Genomic DNA, 22,856 nt, shown 5'->3' with positions numbered 1-22,856 from the left:
GCAATAATTACTTATGGATTTAAGTGCAACTACAAAAAGCCTGTAGATCCCAGCGTAGGTACCAAACAGGGATTTCAAAACCAGGATTGCATAACAGTGCTACTAGAGTAAAAGCATTATGCTTTACTGTGCTGCCTTTAAGTGTTCTCTTCCTTCCTAATAAGAAAGAGAAAACTTTGTTTGTAGAGAGTCTGCACATTATCCTGACAACACACTTACTCCCTGATAGGCTCCGGACAGGCTGACTCTGAATGCGAGATGTGAAGCTTTTAGTTAAGTTTGCTGCTGGTACTGTGAAAGAGAGGCAATTATTTTGAGCCCTGTTGGTGGTATGAGCAAGTTCCAATTATGCACTGTACTGAGTAACTTTATTTCCCTGCTGTTGATTATATTTTCGCTTGCTAGTACTTTACAGGGGGAAGCAAATAACACAGTATGTGTACTACAAAGACTGTGCTTCCATAAAATGGTGTTGGGACAGTCCTTCATTGTGAGTTCCTTTCCACTTACAGCAGTCCACTACTCTTTCATTGTGGTTGTTTCAGAATTAGTGTTGTCCAGGAAAAGTGCATGTAGCAGGAAATGGAGTTTATTTGTTAGACAAATGCAAATGAAAGATGGAGAGATGTGAAGGAAGTGTGAAGGTTTGTGTCTCCTTTGTCAGTTCTAACCCCAAATGGTACTAATATAGATATAGGTGTATCATATGGGAGTGATATATAGGAAAGCAAGGAGTACTTGGCAACATTTGGAAGGATATTTCAGCTAGTTTGAAAGAATTCATTGTTCTAGAAGCCTTTCAATTAACGCTTGAAGTCTAGAAGCAAAGGAATATTTCTGGTCACTCGAGTAGAGCAGGTAACAGTTAAATGTTGTTTCTGAACAGGTTCTGTGGGCTGTGACACATTCATTAACCTCTGCATGTCAGAGGGTTTCTTGGTGCATGCCTTCTGGTGATCTGTTTGATGGATATGCTATGTTTAAAGATATTTCTTAGATGAGGAGGTAAATGGTTTTCAAGTATGTAAAACTTATCAAGATAATGTAAATGACAGAAAAAGTTAAAAAATTGAAAATATTTATTTTGTTAGGGTTTTCTTCTCTTTCTAGGGAATAATTTCCAGGACAAGTGTCACTTTCAAATCTGAAATTCTAGAGTCCTTTCTAAAATTTGTGCACTTATACTGGAATGTTCATTTAAGAAAATAAAGTACAAGATGCATAAATAGTGTAAGTCAAATCAAACATCTCTACCAAAACTGAATATTTTTGATATTCTGCAAATGCAGTGAGCTGAAAAGGGTTTCTACTGGAAACAAGGAGCTCAGTAAGAGGATAGTTTTGCCTCTAAAATGCAAAAAGCAGTTTTGAAGTAACCGGATGATGCTGAGTCTGGGTTTGCTGAGGATCAATCCCCTGTTATCCCAGAGTAATAACTTAAGAAATAAAGAGCTTTTATTCAGGGCTTTCTCTCATAAGGACTGCTGATAAATATATTTTCTTTTTGTTTCCCCTAAATAAGTTGGTGTTTGACTGGCAGGAATGAAAAAGGACTTGTTAGAATACTTACATTTAAAGTGGATGGGTTTTTAGAGGATGGAAATTCATGAAATTCAGGTATATGGCATTATGTAAAAAATAGCACTGTACGTGCCTTGTTTAATAAAATTTGCTACTATTTAAATGTATCAACCTATAATGTAGGATAATAGCATCATAGCAGGATAGTGTATGCGTTCATCTTGTCTTCTGCCAGACTTAGGTAGCCTTGCTATTTAATGACTTACACACATAAGAAAAATGTGAAGGTAAAAAATCAAGACCTTGAGAAACTCTTGTCCAGCTGGCACCAGGGTAATTTTTAGAGCAGTGGCAGTTCTGGGGCATGGAAAAGGCACATAATTACTTAAGTATTAAGTCTGTATTCATATATTTATTAGCATTAGTAAGTAGGAAAGTAATTTTGCAGTTATTCTGTGTTTTCTTATCCCTTTCTTTGAGGGATGAGAGATGATGGCACTGGGAACAAGGTGTGCATAGATAGGGGTGTTCCTCTTTGGAGGATGGTGAGGTGGTACCTTTATGAAGGGGAGGTCTGTGATAGGGTTTAGGAGAGGGTGGTTCAGAAAGCCTTGTTCTTTTATGCTCCGACAGGAATGAGCATTGTGCCTTCTCAGTATTGCATAGTATCTCATCAGTAAACAAAGAAATTGCTAGTGTGCAGTTGTTAACACTTGTAAAAGTTCATCAATCCCAGACTGGTTTGGGTTGGGAAGGACCTTAAAGCTCATCCAGTTCCAACCCTGTGCCACAGGCAGGGATAGGGACACCTTCAACTAGACCAGGTTGCTCCAAGCCCCATCCAACCTGGCCTTGATCACTGCCAGGGATGGGGCAGCCTCAGCACCCTCACAGGGAAGAACTTCTTCCCAATATCTAATCTATCTCTCCCCTCTTCAGTTTAAAGCTATTACCCTTTATCCTTTATATGCCTTTGTAAAACGTCCCTCTCCGGATTTCTTGCTGGCCCCTTCAGGTATTGGAATGCTGCCATGAGATGCATCAACTTAAGCTTCTTCATACATATTCATACACATTTTATGTTGGCATTGAGGTGGTGATGGGAGCAGCAAGGCATGGTAAGAGCTACCCACCAGCCCAGGGTTTACTCCAGGAGCATGGCTTCTTCATTCATCACAGTCTGGGAATATTTTGTACTACACTTGCTTTCCCCTTGAAAACTCTCTGGCTATTACAAGGTTAAGACCTTTCTAAAAGTCAGAAAGTAACTAGTCTGGCTGCTGCTTAACAGTGACTAGGTTGGGGTGATTAGGACAGTCTTTGTGCTTTCTGATGAGTGATCAGGTTGATGAGCAGTTCAGATTTAAAAAGAAAAAAACACAAAACCAACCTACCATTGTAGTTTGTGTACTTTTGGTGGTGCTTGGGCATTCCTGAGGGCATTGCAGTGTGGTTTGTTACAGCAGAAAAGACAGCTGCACGAGTCATAAACGGTTGTCAGCATGGATAACTCCATCCAAATTCAAGGAGTGGGGTTAGTTGATACCTGATGGCATCCTGGTTCAGTGTTTAGAAAAGATTGCATTCAGACGTGGTTTGGCTAAAAATAAGTAAAATGCTTTCTCATATTTGCTTTTCTAAATTGTGTGCCTGGATTGCAGAAGTCTCATCAAATTTCTTTCATTTATAGTTAAACTATGCAGAAACAAGACTGAGTCAATTGGAAGACTGTCATTGTGAGAAGACTTGTCAAGTAAATGGATTGATCTATAGAGACAAAGACTCATGGGTTGAAGATGATCACTGCAGGAATTGCACATGCAAAGTAAGAATTCCTAATGAATTGAAGGAGTAGGACCTAATTAAAACATGGAAATGGTCTTTGAATACATAATAGCAACTGAGAATTATTCTGGTTTTAGTGTGCATCCAGAGGCAGTGTGAACAATAGGGAGGGAAATAGTGACATAAATCAATAAATACCTGACACAGCCCATGTGGCAGCTTCAGAAATAAAATCTGCTTTCCCTTGACAGTGCTTTCATATTTGCTCTTGTTATATCTGAGAGGACTTTCTGGTTTTGGGATGAAAGCCTGGCTTTGTCTGTGTTTGGTTTGGAATTGTTTTCACTGCAGTAGTTTTTTCAGAAAGGAAGCATTATCTTAACAGTATTCATAGCTGCTTAGTTGCGCCTTGCATGGTAACAATTTGCAGATTCTGTTTTTGGTGTTGATCACTGAAAACCCAAGGAACAGAAGAGAATTAGTGTGTAAATCTTGTCTCCTTAAAATGATTTGATAAATATCTGAAGAGAATCTTTGTTTGCTCAGGAAAATAGAAAACTGGTTGTTAAAAATCTCCGAGATGATTGGCACTTGAGTGGTGCTTACGTTCTTGTCGAGATGGGCTTATGTTTTCCACTTAAAGTGCTTTGCTCAGGGCAAGTGGGGTAAAACCAGTAATAGTATCAAAATGGGGTGGTTCACCTTGAGACGTATTTTGTTTCAACTGTGTAGCTGGACAGGTTTACACTCGTTCCTGAAGGCTGAGTCTGTATTCCACAAAGGCTGTTTTCATTTCATAGTTTTTGGTCTGTTATGTTTTGTATAAAATGCTTGCTAATTGCAATTGTTGTTGCTTAGAGTGGAGCTGTGGAGTGCCGCAGGATGTCCTGTCCCCCTCTGGATTGTCCTCCTGATGCTCTCCCAGTGCATGTGGAAAGCCAGTGCTGCAAAGTTTGCAAGGGTAAGTACATTACACAGACCTTTGAGTTTCTATTTAAGCAGTGAAACTTGTCCTGAAAGCAGGCACATTTTATGACTTTCACAGGTCTTGGTAGTTCAGGTGTACCACGAGTCACAGATTTAAGAGGAAATAAATAATTGCTGTGAAATGAAGAAGCAAATTTCTGAGATTGTCATTTTATCTATTGTCAGTGTAAAGTTGTTAATCTGTTTGCTTGGGGCTGCAAAGCCTTTTACTTGGCTTTAGCTTGTATCTCCTGCTGATGTTGCAGAGCATCAAGTCTATGGTCTGAACTTGATGTAGCGATGAGTAGTAAACTGAGCTGTTATCTTTGTGCCTGTCTTTTATTTTGGGTTGGAAGGTTGTTGTCTAAAATAAGCATAATAACTTCAGACCCTGGGTTAGTATCATTGCATGGAGTGTTAGTTTGCTGTGTTGAACTTCAGAATAAATTCATGAGAAGAAAAAAAAAAAGTAGATTTTAAGATCAATGTTATTGCCAGCTTTCAGTCCGTTCTCCTGGAAATGAAAGCTGTAAGTAACGTTCTGGAAGGAATATTCAGTATTTGTAGCCTTAACAGTAGTACATGGGGCAAAGACAATTTATCTATGGAAATTTCAGCTGAATACTGATGCCAGTGTTACCATAAGCACAAATAATGTGTTTGTATATACACATATATATGTATTCCCTGCCCTCCCTCCCCCCCCTCCCCCCCGGTTCTTGGAAAGTAGTAAACTTCATGCATGAGTGTTTTAATAATTCATTAAGACAGTAAGACAGAGACGTTGAATTACTTTAAGATCTATTAGAAAAATAGTAACACTTTTTTTTTTAGCATTCTGTCACCCTTTTTCAGTCACTGAATTCATTAGTCCCATACACAAATGCCCTTTAGCTGTGATCTTGCACTTGCCCTTGTTTACTCATGTAATGTCCGTTCTCTCAGCTATGTGTTAGCATGAGTGCTTTGGTTACTAAATGTGTTTATGAGCAGAGTGCTGGGATGGTGAAGTGGCCATGCTGGCCTGTGGATTTTGTCTCAGAATATTTGTATTTGTAATGCTGAGAATCTAGAAATTTCTTTCATGAATCTGGATGCTTCTCTTGCCACTCCTTTGCTCACATGCATGCCTGCACAGCAGTCAAAATCTGACACCAAGGAGTCATAAGGCAAAAACGTGTAGATTCAACGTATATCCCTGTGAGTAAACTGTTTCTGTGATTTGTAATGGGAAGATGAACAATCAAACTTGCCTTTTGTCAGTGATTGGCACAAACTTGACTTGTTATTCTGATGAGAACTCAGCATGTCAGTCAATGGGAAGAGATGTATGGGAGTTGATTGAAATTGATTGTAAATGCCAGCTTCTTCACAGAATGATGTACTGAGGCCAGAGTCAGTCACTTTTGGGTAGCTAGTAGTAATTACTGAAGCTTTCTGAAGAGCTGCGCTGCAGGTGTTAATTTCTCTGTGCTTTTCCTATTTAGCTCTGATAGAATCATCAGCTGTAATTTACTGTCTCTAGGGATTAGTGAATGGCTGGATTCTTGAACAGGTTCCCGTCTTAGTTGAGGGTTAACGAATAGAGTAACTCTGATATCTGACATGTTAAGGGTTTTAAAAATGAGGCAGTTCTGTTTTGATCCCTGACATCTTGTGTAGCCTTTCAACTAATATTTGACAAAAGACTATAATTTTGTTTGAAATATCATAATTTTTCTGAGTTGTGCATTAACTTGCTGTCTGGTGCATCCATTCTTTTGTTAAAAGCAGTGATGTTAGGAGAATAAGTAGGAAGATCACTTCTTCTCCTAAAAATAGTTACTGAGGTTTCTAATTTAAACAAAGCTTCCAGATCTGAAGTTTTCCTCATAGGGGAGATCACAAGTCAGGTATAAAAACTAGGGCATCTTTAGGAAAATAAGGATGCCAAAAGCAAAAAGCCTGTTTTTTAAATACATGATGAAAACTGGGTTGATGATGAAAACTCTGTTCTCCTGAAAACCTTGTCCTCTCGTGGTTTTTTTTTTGTTTTTTTTTTTGTTTTTTATCTCTTCTTAAAGCAATACGGATTTTCAAGAGTGTAAGTTGAAACTAAAAGTAAGTTCTTAGAAGCAAATTTATGTCTGAAGGTTTCTGAAGATTGAGCTAGCAGTCCTTTATGTTTAAAATTTGGGAATCAAACTGGCCGTGACAGTAAGACTCCTTTTGGTTTCCCCTATAAAGGGGACACACATACACCTGTAAGAGCTTGGTTCCCTTCCCTTGGTGTTTAGGAAAGAAATTGAAGTGAAAGAGTTATTAGTCTGGGACTATTTTGGATAACTGAGTGCTTTCAGTATTTCCACTTTCACTGTGCCTATGCCTTGTCTCGGGAAACTTTTAAAGCTTTGTTGAATTCCAAGGATGACCCATGCCTGACAGTGTTCAAGGCCAGCTTGAATAGGGCTTGGAGCAACTTGGTCTCAACCCGGTGCAGTGGAAGCTGTCCCAGCCTGTGGCAGGGGGTTGGAACTGTATGAGCTTTCAGGTCCCTTTTGACTTTGTCACCATTCTGTGGTTGTGATTTCTTTTCAACTTTATTTTTAATCTCCCTCCTTTTTCTCTCCAATTACAGCCAAGTGTATCTATGGGGGCAAAGTGCTGGCAGAAGGTCAACGAGTGTTAAACAAGAGCTGCAGGGAGTGTCGAGTAAGTTTTGGTTCTATATACTTTCCCTAATTTTAAATGTGTATGTACTGTTCAGAAGTGACAATGATAAGTTAGTGCATTTCTTCAGGCTTCGTTCCACAAATGTGACATCTGTTGTCTTGAAAAGGTGACCTTGAAGTCACTGAAAGCCACAAATACAAAGACAAGGCAACGATATGATCTTTGCATGGTAATAAAAACATGGGCAAGATGACTTGGAAAGATGTTTTCTCTTTGATCCCCACTTTCATGAACCCTAGAAAAAGGCAGCAGTGTCTTGAAGCAGTTACTAATTTTCAGCAAAATTGCTAAAATTTTAAGCAACCTGGCTTATATTATTCAAGTTACTCCATATTTCCCCTAGGATTTAAACTGTATGTAACCCTGCTCATAATAGAGGTAAATTGCTAAGTGTGGGATGCTATTGGGGCCTGCCTTGGCAAGTTTGTAACACTTAGATAATTACAGCCAATATTTAGAACCCAAGTAAATGGAGGCTGTATTAGATAGGAGCATTCAGGGAGTGTTAGTGAATATCAGAGCACTGACAAAGATTACAATGACCTGGTTATTGTTGTGTTTGTAGCTGAGTGTACAGAGTAGCAGTTTGATGTTTGCTAATGGAAATGGACAATAACTGGTTGAGGATGTGAAAGCAGCCTGTTATGCAGAATCATTTTGCTGCTGTTAGTGTTTAGCTGTATAGGAGTGCTGAACATTGTATATACAAATATGTGGGCAAGGTGATTTCCTTGAAGACAGACTAAGATGCCTGTTACTATTATAAGACATAGAGTGCTTATTTGGCAGGGAATGTACCTATATAAAATAAGATGAAGAGGATTTTCACATTAAAGTGAAACCAGAGTGATCTGACTGTTATCTGTAGAAATTCTCTGTGCTCTAAATGAAAGTGTTATATTTTTCATTGTAAGTATGCTAATAAATTCATGAATACTCACCATCAAATATCTGTTATATTAGAAATTACTAAAGTAACAGTGAAAGAACTTGTGCATTAAAGGAAATTGATATGCCAACGCTAATTGCAGCAGCATTGCTGTTTGTATTAGTTACATCTTAATGGAGACTGTTGATAAAATGAAACAGCACCTACGGATGCGATACCATGAAAAACATGAGTTTATGCCTCAAAAAAAGAAAAGGGAAAAAACCCAACCTGCTATTTTCAGAGCTGTGTTAGAATCATAGAATAGTTAGGGTTGGAAAGGACCTTAAGATCAAAGAAACCATTAAACCTCACTGGCAAAGCTTGTCATTATGACTCAGTTTTTAAGTGGATTCTGTCATGGAACCAATAAATTGAGATAAAATGAAATTTATTGTTTAAGCTCAATTAAAGCTCCATGATCATCAGCTACAGATTTGTGATGTCACGTGTTTGTCACTACACTACTGATTAAAGAATCAATTCTTCAAGTTTCTGACCAGTGGTCCCAAATGCACAGTCACTCACCTCATGAAGGGAGGGCTCTGAACCTTGAGAGCAGCGTCCCGACCCAAAGGGAGAGTCCCTGACTGCAGACCTGCTGCTCCAAGGAGTACCAGCTCAAAGTGGCTCTCCAGTGGGGCTCCACTTACACCCTGGTCAAATCTGATCTGGGGTCAGATGTGGTCTTCTAAATCCCCCTTGGCTGACAATGCCAACTGCCTCACCAGTAGAGGGTACACATCAACTGTCAATTTATTGGTGTTCATAGAGGTGACTTAAAAGTCTCAGGGAGTAGCACTTGTGTCTGTAAAGGAGGATGTATTTGTAGGTGGGATAATATCAAAAAGTCAAGTTGAAATTTCACATTTCAGTCTTTATTTGTAGATAGATAAGTTATTATTTGCACAGGCCCTGATCCAAGCCTAAGAGGCTTTTAACTTTTATATTTTTTCCATTTAACAAAAATACCGTTAATGGTATTGATAGATCCAGATAGATCCCAGATTTTCTTTATCAGGCTGTGAGCAGTTTTGTTTTTTGTTTTTTTTTTTTTTTAGTTTCTGAAAACTAATCAGGACTAAAAATGTATTAATGAAGCACATCTTCTTACCATAAGCACAGATATTACTGATGAACAGCCATTCCCAGCTAGTCAGGGCTCCAGTGGCTTTCAGGAACCTGGACTAGAAAGTTTTTCCTTATAAAGATAAGGAAAAATGTTGTTCCCAGAGTGACAGCTGAGGACACTACCTGGAACGTTCTCCTGAAAGGCTGATCAAGAACAGCTAAAACAAGGGGGGTGTGTGTGAGGGGAACCCCAAAGGACAACAAAAGTTCCTAAATAACCTTATCTAAAATCTTGCTATTATTTTCCAGAGCTCATCATCTGAGCTGAGCTGTTTGTGGTTTAGATTTACACTGTATGCCTCTAATTAGGCTGATAGCCAATTCTTTTTAACATACTTACCTGTGTAATGACAAGAAGTGGAATTGCCTTGTTGTAAACATTTGAATCCAGATCGGATTCTTTGTGGATTGGATGTCACAACTGGAGCTTGATCTATTTGTTTCAGAAGAATGTGTTTTTGACACCTATTTCTGTCCAGATTCTATGACTACAGAAGTGAATGTGTATAAAAAGTTAGTAATTTTTCTAAGGCTGCCTGAAGCAATAATGCTGAAGTGTGAACTCTTCGTACTTATCTCAGTGAATAAAATCTGAAATCTAATGATGATAATTCTTATAATTGGATCTGTACTAGCTTAGAACAAATTGATTTGAATCCAAAGAATACTCAACATGGAAACATTTTAATCTAATTTTAATTTAAAGCTTAATTATACAAATACGTTTGATTTGCTTTCCCAAGACACGAGTTCTGCAAAAAATGTGAAACTTGGGGAAAGAAAATCTTCCTGTCTTTAAATGAAAGGAATTCACAACTTTTTGTGTGGGTTTTTTGTTTTATTTTTTATTTTTATTCATCTCCTTATGATTCACTAAAGAAGGTGTGAGCTTGGATTGAATTTATCTCATCCTGATCACTGATCTGACTTTCATATGATATCTTGCCATCTTTCTGACCAGACCTGTTGTCACTCAAAGCTTTTTCTCCATATGTTGACTTACTGTACCCTTGCTTCTGCAATTGTCTGGTCTGAGCTTGAACAGGCAATGAGTTATGGCCATAGCTTTTCCAGCTGGTAATTTGATAACGTGATAGTAAATGACGGCTCAGTGTGTCTGGTTCTTTTATCACCTTTGCTGCTGCAGTTGCACAGGCAACCAGAGGGGTTTCTCCCTTTCACATATGGAAGTGAGATCAGAAGGAGGCCATTAACTTCACTGTACTTGTGTGGGCACTTGCTTCAATGATGCATGCTGTATGTGATGCTGTAGGGAGCTGCTTTTGGAAAACCTGATGCCTGTGGGGTTTGTTATATGATTTTTCTTGACAGCAGCTGCTGCAACTTGCCAGTAAAGACAGTTGGGTAGCGAGAAAAATTACTTGCTACTGCTTCGCCTTAAAACTGCAATCTCAGGGCAGTGAGCAGCAGTGGTAGTGGCAGTGAGTAGCAACAGTCAGGTTTGCATTCTCCAGGTATGCTGCTCTTCTCAGTTGCAAGTCCTGGGAGCTGCGAAGCACCTTGTGCACATTTGCACCTTGTAGAGGAGGTATTTCTATGTTCAGAACTGTGTAGGGTGGCTTGGTGCCATGAGAACTCATTCTGGAGCCTGCAGTGACGCAGCTGAAGCAGTGTGTCATAGCTGGGGAGGCTCATCACCAGCAAGGGTTTGACCTGGACTGGTTCTGGTACCCGAGCTAGTCTTGTGGCACGGTGTGATGCAGTGTCCTGTGAATACAGAAGCTGCTTCTGGCTTGCAGGGTGGCTCTATGTAGGGGGTGTTTCTTCAAACAGGGTAGACGGGTAGACATACGGGTGTTTTCAATATCCTCTGTTCAAAATCACCTCTCTAATCCCTCATTATGAGAATGGTGACATTCATGACATATTTTATCTTCTTTTGGTATTGGTTTTCCTCTGCTTTCTTAGCCCTAGATGTGTTTGGATCATATTTATAACCTTTTCTCTGCAAACGTGGTAGCTAGAAAAGGTAATCTATTTCTTTGAAGAAAGCAGAAGCTCTCATTCCATCTTTTTGTTCCACCATCTGAGGCATCCTCAAACTATTTTGGGAGGAATAGGGGCTAGATTCCTAATAAAACAGTGTCTTTGTAATATAGCAGGCTGCCTGCTTTCTTAGTGGAGTTTCACAGCCCTTTGGAAAATGGGATTACTCTGATGTGGACAGTCCTGTGGGATAGTTATTGTAGCTCCTACTGAGCAAAACTCCTCGTTGTTAATCTCTGCTCCATTCACCAGTTTGCAGTGATGGCATAGCTGCAGAAAGGATGTCGGAGAAGTAAATTGTGGTCTGGGAAAGGCTGGAGGTGAGATTGGGGAGAAGAGAAAGCTATTGTGGGACAAGATGTTAAGAAACAATGTACTGAAGAGCAGGGCAGCTGTTTGGTCTGGAGAAATGGTGTTAGGAAGAAGATGGAGTAAATTCTGGTTTACAATCTCCCTGGAAGGGCTCTACCAGCAACTAGGCCTCCCATGCACAGTCTTATTCCAAATCAAACAGAAATCAAAATATGTTGGCTTTGATTTCCATTTTATACAGCAGTTTCTATGTGGATACCTCAAGATGGGATTTCTGCTTTGCCATACCTTTGAGGGACCTAAATTGTAGCAATGAGGTGTTGGGTTATTCTAAAAAACAGATCCTTTCAATTGGATACAGCAGAACAATCCGTGACATGAAAATGTTGATCTTCTCTCAGCTGTGTTTGAGTTGAATAACTTATCAGTGAGTTATGTAGCATATGAAACAGGAGTCAAATTTGGACCTGTTAAAGCAGGAAGACTGGCAAAATCCTGGAGTGAGATTCTTTAGTTCCTTCAAATACTTGGAAGGAAAACAGCTGTACTTGTACTTGGAGACAACACATTTGTAAAAACTACTGTAGTATTTTGAGCTTTTTATTTTTCCCCCCTTTAATTCCTTTTCTTTCAAGTCTGGGCAGAGAATTATCTAAGTAGATAACTTCAAGTAAGATGTTGTGGTAGAAAGAATGAATTTGGCTTTCTGCCTGCTCGTTTACCAGTGTTGTTACTGGAATTTGCTAGAGTTGTAGATTGAAAAATACGTGATGTTTTCATCCATGTAATGTTTTCATCCATGTAATGTTTTCATCCATGTAATGTTTTCATCCATGTAATGTTTTCATCCATGTAATGTTTTCATCCATGTAATGTTATAAAAATGTTCTTTATTTTCAGAATGGAGTTTTAGTAAAAGTCACAGAGGCTTGTCCTTCCCTGAACTGCTCAGAACAAGATCATGTTCTTCCAGAGAACCAGTGTTGCAGTGTTTGTAGAGGTAAGCCAGAGACTGTGCATTGGAAGGAACATAAGTTGCTGACTCAACAGGGGGATACACTGCAAAGAACAATTCCTTTTTAATGAGATATTTGGTACTTCTGTTGACCTGATTCTATAATTACCTTCATATAAAACCAGTCTATGATATTCTTTTGGTTAGAAGACTTACTAGATAAAAAGCTGAATAATAATTGCTCTGAACTAGGGAGAGGGAAAGAGAGGGAGAAAAGACTTGGAGAGGGAGGAAAGGAAGAGTCAGAGGAGAAAGGGCCTAGTATCTCTTAAGAATTCCCACTAGGAAGAAGTTCTGTTTGCAGAAGAGGCATTTTATGTTGCTTAAACTTGCAAGTGAACTAAATACACAGGGTTTTGGAAATGGGGTTTTAAACTCTCTGTTTCAAAATCATCATCATAATAATAATATTCGAGTTTAATGGATATTTTGAAGTTGATTTAGATCTGAGCACACTAGGATTCACTTAGGAATTAAGTTGGACAATTGCTGAATAAACATGAAAAAATAGCCCAGGATCCCAGAATCCCATTATTCCCCCTTCCAATGGGGTGTTGAGATGCAGGGTACTCTAGCTGGTTCCCTCTCAGCCCTGGGGATTCCTGGTTGTGTGGTGGTGGAGCAGACTGAACAAGCTGTAGGTAAAATCCTAGTTGAGGAAATGCCCTTAAATGAGGAAATGCAGGTATCCCAAGGCTGGAGAACTGGAACAAGCTTTCTTCTTAGTGGGTTGTAATCAGTGAGCTGTTGGGTGGAAGGTGTTGGGATGATTATTGTCTGTGTGTGTCTGTCTTGTGCCTCTCTTCCATATCTCCCAGCGCTGAGGCTCAGCTGAGCTTAAGGGGAGCCTGGTCTCTGAGCAGGGCTTGGGTGCTAGACTTTAGTGATGCACCCACTTATCTTGCCTGTGGGTAATTCCTGCAGTGTCATGATGGATGCCAGTGAAGGGGCTCTGAATTGCTCCCTTAGCCAGTAAATATGAATTAATAGATAGGCATAGTTAAATAATGACTAAGGCCTTGAAATTGAAGCAGATGCACGTTGTTGTAGGAACCAGCACATCTGAGACTGCTTGCTACATCTAAGAGTATACCCATTAATTTTGTTCAAATGCTTCTAGAAACATCTGTAACTATTAAAGCAAGCAGCAAGTGTTGCTTCTCTGTCCCTCAGAGGCTGGATGTCTTAATGATACTTCTTAACAGATGGCCCAGTTTGATGTGGTGCCATACTGACAAAATTATCCTCGTCACTTAAAAGCATTAGGAATCTGAAAGCTTCCAAGTTGATGAAAGATAAGTTCTATAATTATTCAGTTCTGTGCTATTGTCAATGATAGGTACTTGTTTTAGATATTCATCCCCAAACTGGTTTTATTATTTATAAGACAGCACAAATATGTAGACTTACGTGACGATCTCTGGCAGGAATCATACTTTGACTTCCTGTGGATTCTGATCCATGGTGCTTGCAAACTGATACATGAAACTTCCCCTTCAGTTCTGCTTTAGCTGATGCTAAACCAGCACCATGTCCTTTTGTATGTCATCTTTGCTTTTTAACATTCTTTTGAAAATTATGCTTAAGATATGATTCATGTTGTCAGCTTTACAAAGGCATGAATTGAAGTTGGCACTCCTAACTTGCTTTTTATATCTTGAAGAATCCATGTTGCTTGGCACTTGTGCTTCAGTTGCACGCAACCCAAAATGGTAGTATATAATTTTGTCATAGGTTGAGTGCTGGTGATAAACATGGATCTTTTTTAAGAACTCCATATTTGGTGTGGGTTTTGTCATGCAAATTGGTGCCCTCTGCTGTGGTGAGCAAGCCATAGAGTCTTGTCCTGTCCTGTACGAACACATCCTTTATTGGGAAAGGGTAGAATCCTCCTCCGGTTTGCAGTAACTGCCTCTTTCAGAAATTGCTTTGAGATTTATTGTCCAAGCAGGAGCTTTACAAATATCATAGTAAATACATTCCTGAGTAATCAGAGTGTTTATTGGAAGCTGACATGGATCATGTGACAGGGGGGAGATTTAGATTATGCATTAGGAAGCTCTTCCCTGTGAGGGTGATGAGGTGCTGGCACAGGTTGCCCAGAGAAGCTGTGGCTGCCCCATCTGTGGCAGTGTTCAGGTCCGGCTTGGAGCAACCTGATCTAGTGGAAGGTGTCCCTACCTGTGGTAGGGGGTTGGAACTGGATGAGCTTTAACGTCCCTTCCAGCCCAAACCAGTCTGGGATTTTGTGATTTGCACATCATGTGTATATTTCAGATTAAGTGTATGCTGATACAGAGAACTCTGCATTGGCCCTTAGCTTGGCTTTTAGTTTGTCAACAGGAGGATTATTCAACATTTGCAAGTAATGTTAAACCTGAACAACAATTCTATGTAAAGTTTATCAGTGCATGCCAGTGACTGGTATGTTCTGTTTTTATCTCAGTTTGTGCTTTCTTTGTATCTAGTTGTGGAAACAGAACGCTTCTACTGAATATCGTAGAATCACAGAATAGTTAGGGTTGGAAAGGACTTTAAGATCATCCAGTTCCAAACCCCCTGCCATGGGCAGGGACACCTCACACTAAGCCATGTCACCCAAGGTTCTGTTCAGCTTGGTCTTGAACACTGCCAAGAATGGAGCATTCACAACTTCCTTGTGCAACCCATTCCAGACCCTCACCACCGTCACAGTAAAGAACTTCTTCCTTATACCTAACCTGAACTTCTCCTGTTTAAATTTGAACCAGTTATCTCTTGTCCTATCAGTACTGTCCCTAATGACGAGTCCCTCTCCAGGATCCTTGTGGGCCCCAATCTGATCATGATCTGTAGAATAATACACCTTTGCTGTATTGGGCAAGGGTGGCAGGTTTCCAGCTTGTGCTTTCCTGGTTGCAGCAGAGGAATTTCCATGTAATGAAAGGATAAATGTGGGGGATCAACAGAAGGAAAACACCATAGAGAAATATGGAAACTTCATGATGCTGCAGTATGAGAATGCATCCTCTTCAGGAATCTGTTATATCTACTGCAATAATAGATAAGTGCCTAAAATAAAATAGGGTATGAAAGGAGAAAAATAAACCTGTGGTATTTATGGTGATGGAGATTGTGAGTCAGCAAAGGAGCGAGTTGAACACTGTAATGTCTACAGCTGGTGGCTTCCTAGATGGTCATTATTGTTTGTAAATGGTTAGAGAGGTGAAGACAGCAAGCACCTTTTATTCTTCAGGCTTGCTACAGTATAGCAAAAGGTAATATATTGCTAAAAACTGATTTCTGTATTTCAGTAAAATGACTGTATAACTACAACAAGGCAGGGGGAGTGTGAAAGAACTCTGCTGTAGTCATCTGATGGACCTAAATGCAGAAATGGGCCTTATCAGATCTGTGTATAGGATCTATCCTTGATTGTTATGTAGAGAATACTTAGTTTTTCCCTTCATCTGTGTGCTTTAATACAAATATAAATTACTGCTTAAATTATGTGGTCCCTTTTTACTTCTCAGCAGGACAGTCTGTGCTGTTACTAAGCTCTCTTTTACACTTCCAGAAATTTTAGTTAATTTTAAAATTGTACAAAGAATCATTGTGTAATAAATATCTTTTGTACTACTTTTGGAAAATCACTCATTTTTCTTCCAACAAGTCTGCTGCATATAGCCCAGGGACAAACCTAATACAAAAAATAGTGTCATAGAAGTGTTTTATTGTTCCCTTTAGCTGTTTTTCTCCTTGCCAAAGACAGTGTATAACTTGAAAGAGTGGATTTTTTTCTCCTTTGAATGAGTGATTTAAATAATGTTTCATGAGAGAATTTTTATGTTGTTATGCTCACAATTTTGGTATATGAGAATAGCCTTAACAGCCCCAGCAGCTTTAGTCATGCTCTGCTTAGCAGAGAGAGTGTAAGGACAGAGCTCTTTAGTTGCTGGAGAAAATAATCGTTATTTGCTGTCCTGTAGTATGGTTTGCCTGGTGGATTTGGATTGACTGTTAGTGCTGGTTAGCAGAAGGTGAAGAATCCTACTGATGAGCTCAAGTGTGCATTGCATGGCAGGAAACAGCACTGAAACCTAAAAATGGGTCTTCTGCCACCATTATTTGTATTGTTTAGTTTTGTTTGAAGGAGGTATTTATTCTTCCATTCAGAGGATGAGAAGGCTCTTCAGTTGGCATGTGTCTCATCTCTCCCCATCTAGCTGGGAAACAGGGTTGCTTTTTCAGAAATGGAATGTTTCTTACTCCTTGCTGTGAGGTATGAGTTGGTTCAAGGTTTTAGGTTTATTAAGATTTAATGGAGGTTGCTAAATATGAATTAGTTTATTTCTAAACATAGTTGTAACATTATTTGGGATTTAGAAGAGCTTTTTGTCTGAAAAAAACAATCTTGGTAAGCTTGTTAGGCTGTGAAGTACTATTATTCTAAAGCATGCAAATAAGGAGTATGGAGTAAGGTCTGCATTGATACAGCAACTGGGAAGAATTTATGAAGTTACTGTTTTGTGGTCCCAGCACTCAGTGGTCTGACATAGTCTCTGAAGGCATAAAAGCTGCTCTTCAAAATGTTTCACATCTCATGACTCATTAAAAACTGACTCAGATCATGAAAGGAGATAACTGCTCAAATTTCATGACTTTTCCTATGAATTCTCCTCCAGGTTTACTTTACACATTTACATAGTAACCATGGGGTTAAATCTTACCAGTAGTAAAGACTTTGAGGTTGAAATTACCTTGGACCTCCGGAACATTACCAGTGCTATTAATGGAAGCATTGTCAGCATTCTTTTTAGAAGCCTCTGGAATGTGAAATGGTGGAATATGAACTGCTGAAGGTTAGTTTCTTGAGTAGCAAGAGAACAGAACTCAGATTTTGAATTGAACAGCCAGGGATGTTGTAAGAAGTACAGAAAACATTACAGATGTTATAAGAAAGCCCTCAGAAAAATGAGAGGCACAGTAGTGTTGCCCTAAATGTAGGAAGAGGTGTATATAAGATATGTTGATTCCAGCTGTAGTTTCAAATGAGTTCTTGAATTCTTCAAGCAGTAATTAAGCCAAATTATCAAATATATTAGGTACTTAACTGGATGACAGTGCAAACCAGTTTACATGCTGCTCTGGAAAAGCAGATTCTTGGAACTGGAACCTGAAGATGTCAAGAATCTTGGAAAAATAAGAGTAATGTTGAGATGTCCCACAATGGAATACATGTTTAAGTTGAGATGATGGGACTTGGAACCAGCCCTAGTCAGTTGTGCAGTTCCTGATGCTGCAGAAGTGATAGTTTTCTGTCTGCTAGCATGAAATCTGATCATTTTCAGGATCGTCTTAGTAGTCTATTAATGGTCATTGTACAGTCAGAAGAAAGAAGTAGAAAGATACAAATCTGGCCTTAAGGAAAACGGGAGCAAACTCTTCCACAGCCTTGATAAGGCAGAGTAATGTTATCAGAACTGTCTGGGGAAGGGACAGAGGTCATCGGGCCCATAACATTCGAAACACACGCTTCACTGTTTAATTCCCTTGTTGGTAGTATCTAATTGTACCTTGAATGTCTTGAATGACTTTCTGTTGTGTACATTTATGACTGTGTGTGTCTGTATGGAGAAGGTGGTTTCTGACATCTGTTCTGAATATGTTTATCTGTAATTGTAATTCATGCTCACTTGTCATCTGTATTGGCCCAAAATTAGTTTAGATTATCAGAACTATTTCTGTTCCTTTCAAATCCTCTCCAGTTGTCTGCTTGCTCAGAAGCAATGAATTCTATTTGAAGCCATTTCTTACATTTAGAGAGGAGGTGACTGCTCAGCTATAAGGCCTTGCTGAATATTTTGAAGTGTCAGTAACTGAGCTGTTATCACCTGGGCAATGGGAATGTGTGCCCTCTGCCAGCTGCCATCCAGGTTGAGATTCAGATCCCACTGCAGGATCAAGGGGTGGTTTTCCCATCTGTATAGGTTTTTTAAAGTAACATTATAGTCCATTCCACACAAAGAATTAATAAAGTCAATGTTTGCATTCTTTTCCATTTTGCTTGCCTGGGGATAAGTAACTGCTCCCATGAGTAGACTGGGCAGGAGCAGACTGATGTTTAAATCAGTGCTTAGGTCGCTCTCTTTTCAGTCAGGAATATAAGCATGGTGGTTGTACTCAGTGGCCCTGTGTACATTCCTGATTGTTCTGCTGAGTAAGAAAAAATTAAAATAGTCATCTAAATTGGGCACTGAATTGGGATTGTTAAAGGTGAGAAGAACAAGCTAAAAAAATTCTTCACATTACAATCCAACTACAAGGTGGCCTTTATTTGCCAGAAGAGCAGGAACAGCACTCAGGCCCAATAGGAACTAATATAAAGTTGATAGCATTTTATTATTTTCTTGCCTTCAAAATGCCAGCTGGGGAGAGAGGAGACCAGGCTCTAAGAAATGCAAAAACTGCACTTTGTTGGTGTGCAGCTCTTGGCTCTTTTGGAGTGATAAATGTGCATCTTCACTGCAAAAGAAAAGTACTTGGGAAGCCTCTGATCCAACTGATGATATTCCCACTCTGGCAGAGGCACAGTGAACCCTCACTCTTCTGTACCATTGAGTACATGTTTTTTTCCTGCTGGTTAACTGTAAATTACGTTTGTTCTGTAAAAGCTTGGTAACATACAAAGCTGTAGTGCATGCTCTTAACAGGAGTGGCTTCCACTTTCTTCTTGCAGAGGTGTTGAACAAGTTTTCTGGAATGTGATGGGAAATTGAAAATTTTCAAAAGATAGGAAACAGCATTTCACGGGCCTTTTATAGTGATAAATGCCAAGGCAATCTAGAGATGTAGGAGGTGGTGTATCATTCCTAATGAGGAGAACAATGAAAAGTTCCTTAGAGCCCTTAATTATGCAAGTTACAGAACTGGAGTATCACTTACTTTCTTCTATGCTCTTTTAACAGCCTTGAAGCTTGAAAAGTAAGAGTGATACTGAATGGAAACAGTTCCTATTTGAGTTGATAACAGGGGAACAAAAGCGTTGCAGTTTTTCCTGGAGAGCTTTTAAAAGCAGTTGATGGTTCTAAGTGGTACAAAATGGAGAGTTAGGGTAGGCATCAGATCTACTGATGAATTTCAGGGGTGGCAAACAGTGAAGGTTTCATAGGCCTGTGATGTGATACTGAAAACTAATCAGTGGCTTGTGCCTGGGAGAAAGTGTTAGAGAGAAGAGCAATTGACCTGGGACCTGGGACTTGTTCACCCCGAGAAATGTCCCTGTGGCTCATTGTAAGTCATAAATTTGCCATGAAGTGATCACAAGGTAAAATGTTGACTCCCTGGGATAGAAAGAGCGTAGAAACAGTCTTTTGGCACAAAATAATAATAATAATAATAATAATAATAATAATAATAATAATGCTAGAGATTGGAAGGGACCTCGAAAGATCATCTAGTCCAATCCCCCTGCCGGAGCAGGAACACCTAGATAATGTTACACAGGAATGTGTCCAGGCGGGTTTTGAATGTCTCCAGGGAAGGAGACTCCACAACGTCCCTGGGCAGCCTGTTCCAGTGTTCCGTCACCCTCACTGAGAAGAAGTTTCTTCTCAAGTTTAAGTGGAACCTCTTGTGTTCCAGTTTGTACCCATTACCCCTTGTCCTATCATTGTTTGCCACTGAATAGAGCCTGGCTCCATCCTCGTGACACTCCCCCTTTATATATTTATAGACACTTATAAGGTCACCCCTCAGTCTCCTCTTCTCCAAACTATAGAGACCCAGCTCCCTCAGTCTTTCCTCATAAGGGAGATGCTCCACTCCCTTAATCATCTTAGTTGCCCTTCGCTGGACTCTCTCCAGCAGGTCCCTGTCCTTCTTGATCTGAGGGGCCCAGAACTGGACACAATATTCCAGATGGGGTCTCACCAGGGCAGAGTAGGGGGGAAGGAGGACCTCTCTCGACCTACTAACCACCCCCCTTCTAATACACCCCAGGATGCCATTGGCCTTCTTGGCCACAAGGGCACAGTGTTGGCTCATGGTCATCCTGTCGTCCACTAGGACCCCCAGGTCCCTGTCCCCTACACTGCTCTCTAACAGGTCGTTCCCCAACCTATACTGGAACCTGGGGTTGTTCCTGCCCAGATGCAGGACTCTACACTTTCCCTTGTTATATTTCATCAAGTTACTCCCTGCCCAACTCTCCAGCCTGTCCAGGTCTCGCTGGATGGCAGCACAGCCTTCTGGCGTGTCAGCCACTCCTCCCAGCTTAGTGTCATCAGCAAACTTGCTGATAGTACACTCAATTCCCTCATCTAAATCGTTGATGAATATATTAAATAATACCGGTCCCAGTACTGACCCTTGAGGCACTCCACTAGTTACAGGCCTCCAACTAGACTCAGCCCCATAGACTACAACTCTCTGGCTTCTCTCCTTCAACCAGTTCACAGTCCACCTCACTACCTGATCATCCAGTCCACACTTCCTCAATTTAGCTGTGAGGATGCTGTGGGAGACTGTGTCAAATGCTTTGCTGATGTCAAGGTAGACCACATCCACCGCTCTGCCATCATCCATCCACTGTGTTATTTCCTCATAAAAGGCTAAGAGATTGGTCAAACATGATTTCCCCCTGGTGAAGCCATGTTGACTGCCCCTCATAACCCTCTTATCCTTGATATGCCTTAAGATGGCACCAAGGATAAGGTGTTCCATCACTTTCCCAGGGATGGAGGTGAGGCTGACCGGTCTATAGTTACCCGGGTCCTCCTTCTTGCCCTTTTTGAAGACTGGAGTGACATTTGCTTTCCTCCAGTCCTCAGGCACCTCTCCCGTTTCCCAAGACTTGGTAAAGATGATGGCTATATAAAGACTGTTGTAACTAAAGCAGGCTGAGAAAGAGGAAATATTTTTTTGCAGGTTTGCATGAGAAGGAAAATGTAATAAATTAAAAACCTTCTATCTCAAGACAGTAGTAACAACCCACACTAAAAAATGTGTGGTGTTTTAATAGTGTCTGCCTTAATGCAGTGATATGTTACATTGGATCCAAGTAGTAGTATCTATCGATGATAATCCAGTATAAACCTACTACTGTATATGAGTTCAAAGGAGAGTTATAATAAAGCATCAGAATATAGACTAGACATGCAGCTGTTGGAGCAAGTCCAGAGGAGGCCCACGAGGATGACTGGGGGATGGAGCACCCCATGTATGAGGACAGGCTGAGACAGTTTGGGCTTTCAGCCTGGAGAAGAGAAGGCTGCGTGGAGACCTCAAAGCAGCCTTCAAGTATCTGAAGAGAGCCTACAAGGTTGCTGTAGAGGAACTGTAGCAATAGGACAAGGGGTGATGGGTTTAAACTTTAACAGGGGAAGTTCAGGTCAGATATATGGAACAAGGTCTTTACTGTGAGGGTGGTGAGGAACTGGAACAGGTTGCCCAGAGACGTGGTGAATGCTCCATCCCTGGCAGTGTTTAAGGCCAGGATGGACAGAGCCTTGGGCGACATGGTTTATGGTGAGGTGTCCCTGCCGTTGTCAGGGGGTTGGAACTAGATGATCTTAAGGTGCTTTCCAGCCCTAAGCATTCTGTGATTCTATGTCTTAGTCTTAGGGAAAACTGTGATAAAGAAAATGTTATAAAAGTTGTTTCTTGGGTATTATCTAGATTACCAACAGAAGAGTAATGCTGCTTGGAGAGTATAAATTAGATGCTAACTGAGTAAATTTGGGGAGATGGGTTCCAGTGTTCAGTTTTGATTATAAAGGCAGAAATGAGACGTCAAATACTGTGATTGCATAAATGGCTAAAAGCAGTCTATTTGTGCCTGTTTTTACCAGTATGAGTTGTACCCAGGCTTGACAAGGCTGTATCTGGAATGCTTGAGTTTTTTTTTACCAGACTGTGAAATGAGTGAAGACTAGAAGGGATGTCTGCAGTTTTCATGGATGGAGTTCTTTAGGAAGTTGTATTAAAATGAAAGAATGAGCTAACTGAGCACGAGTAGGATATAAAATGAATCTGAAGCTTAAACGTAGAGTTGGATGTTGGCACTGAGAAAGTCTCCTCCTTGCTAGCAAGTATGGCATTCTTTTAAAAATGACCCCAGAACTCAACAAAGTTGAGTTTTTAACCCCTGACTTGCAAAGCTGGAGTGCAATAAAAGGATGAAACCTCAGTTTCCAAGTAGTAGATGACTGAAGTTCATATTTAAAAACAAAAAACTCCTGAGTCAACAACAGCTTCAGGATAGCCCTATGAAAATTTGCTTACTGAAGGTGAAAATTGCATTTAGTGTAAGCTGAAGTCTTCCAAAGTTCTTTGAAGAATATCCAACAAGGGATATGAACAAAGATCTGAATCTGGCATTTACATTTTAAAAGTCCAGGTTGTCTTTTTCTTAGCTGCCTTTAGGGGATGATAGGAAAGTTTAGGATCAATGAACTAGAACTTCTGGATTGCTCCTTTATGACCAGGCAGAACTGGTAG

At 40.1% G+C, this 22,856-nt stretch overlaps 1 protein-coding gene across 3 annotated transcripts in view; it reads left to right on the top strand.

Annotated features, from left to right (window-relative positions):
• Nucleotides 1–22,856, top strand: part of NELL1 (neural EGFL like 1) — a 294,641-nt gene that overhangs the window by 68,792 nt on the left and 202,993 nt on the right. For all 3 annotated transcript variants that reach the window (XM_057414377.1, XM_057414376.1, XM_057414375.1), the window contains exons 8-11: nt 3,212–3,346; nt 4,165–4,267; nt 6,890–6,963; nt 12,263–12,362. In XM_057414377.1, coding sequence (XP_057270360.1) covers nt 3,212–3,346; nt 4,165–4,267; nt 6,890–6,963; nt 12,263–12,362 — 412 coding nt within the window. The remainder of the gene's footprint in view (nt 1–3,211; nt 3,347–4,164; nt 4,268–6,889; nt 6,964–12,262; nt 12,363–22,856) is intronic.

This window comes from Pezoporus wallicus, unplaced genomic scaffold (genome assembly GCF_028554395.1).
Source record: "Pezoporus wallicus isolate ANWC-B61680 ecotype Strahan unplaced genomic scaffold, APGP_CSIRO_Pwel_v1 contig_5967, whole genome shotgun sequence".
Lineage (NCBI taxonomy): Eukaryota > Metazoa > Chordata > Aves > Psittaciformes > Psittacidae > Pezoporus > Pezoporus wallicus.
This window is presented reverse-complemented; position numbering and strand designations above follow the sequence as displayed.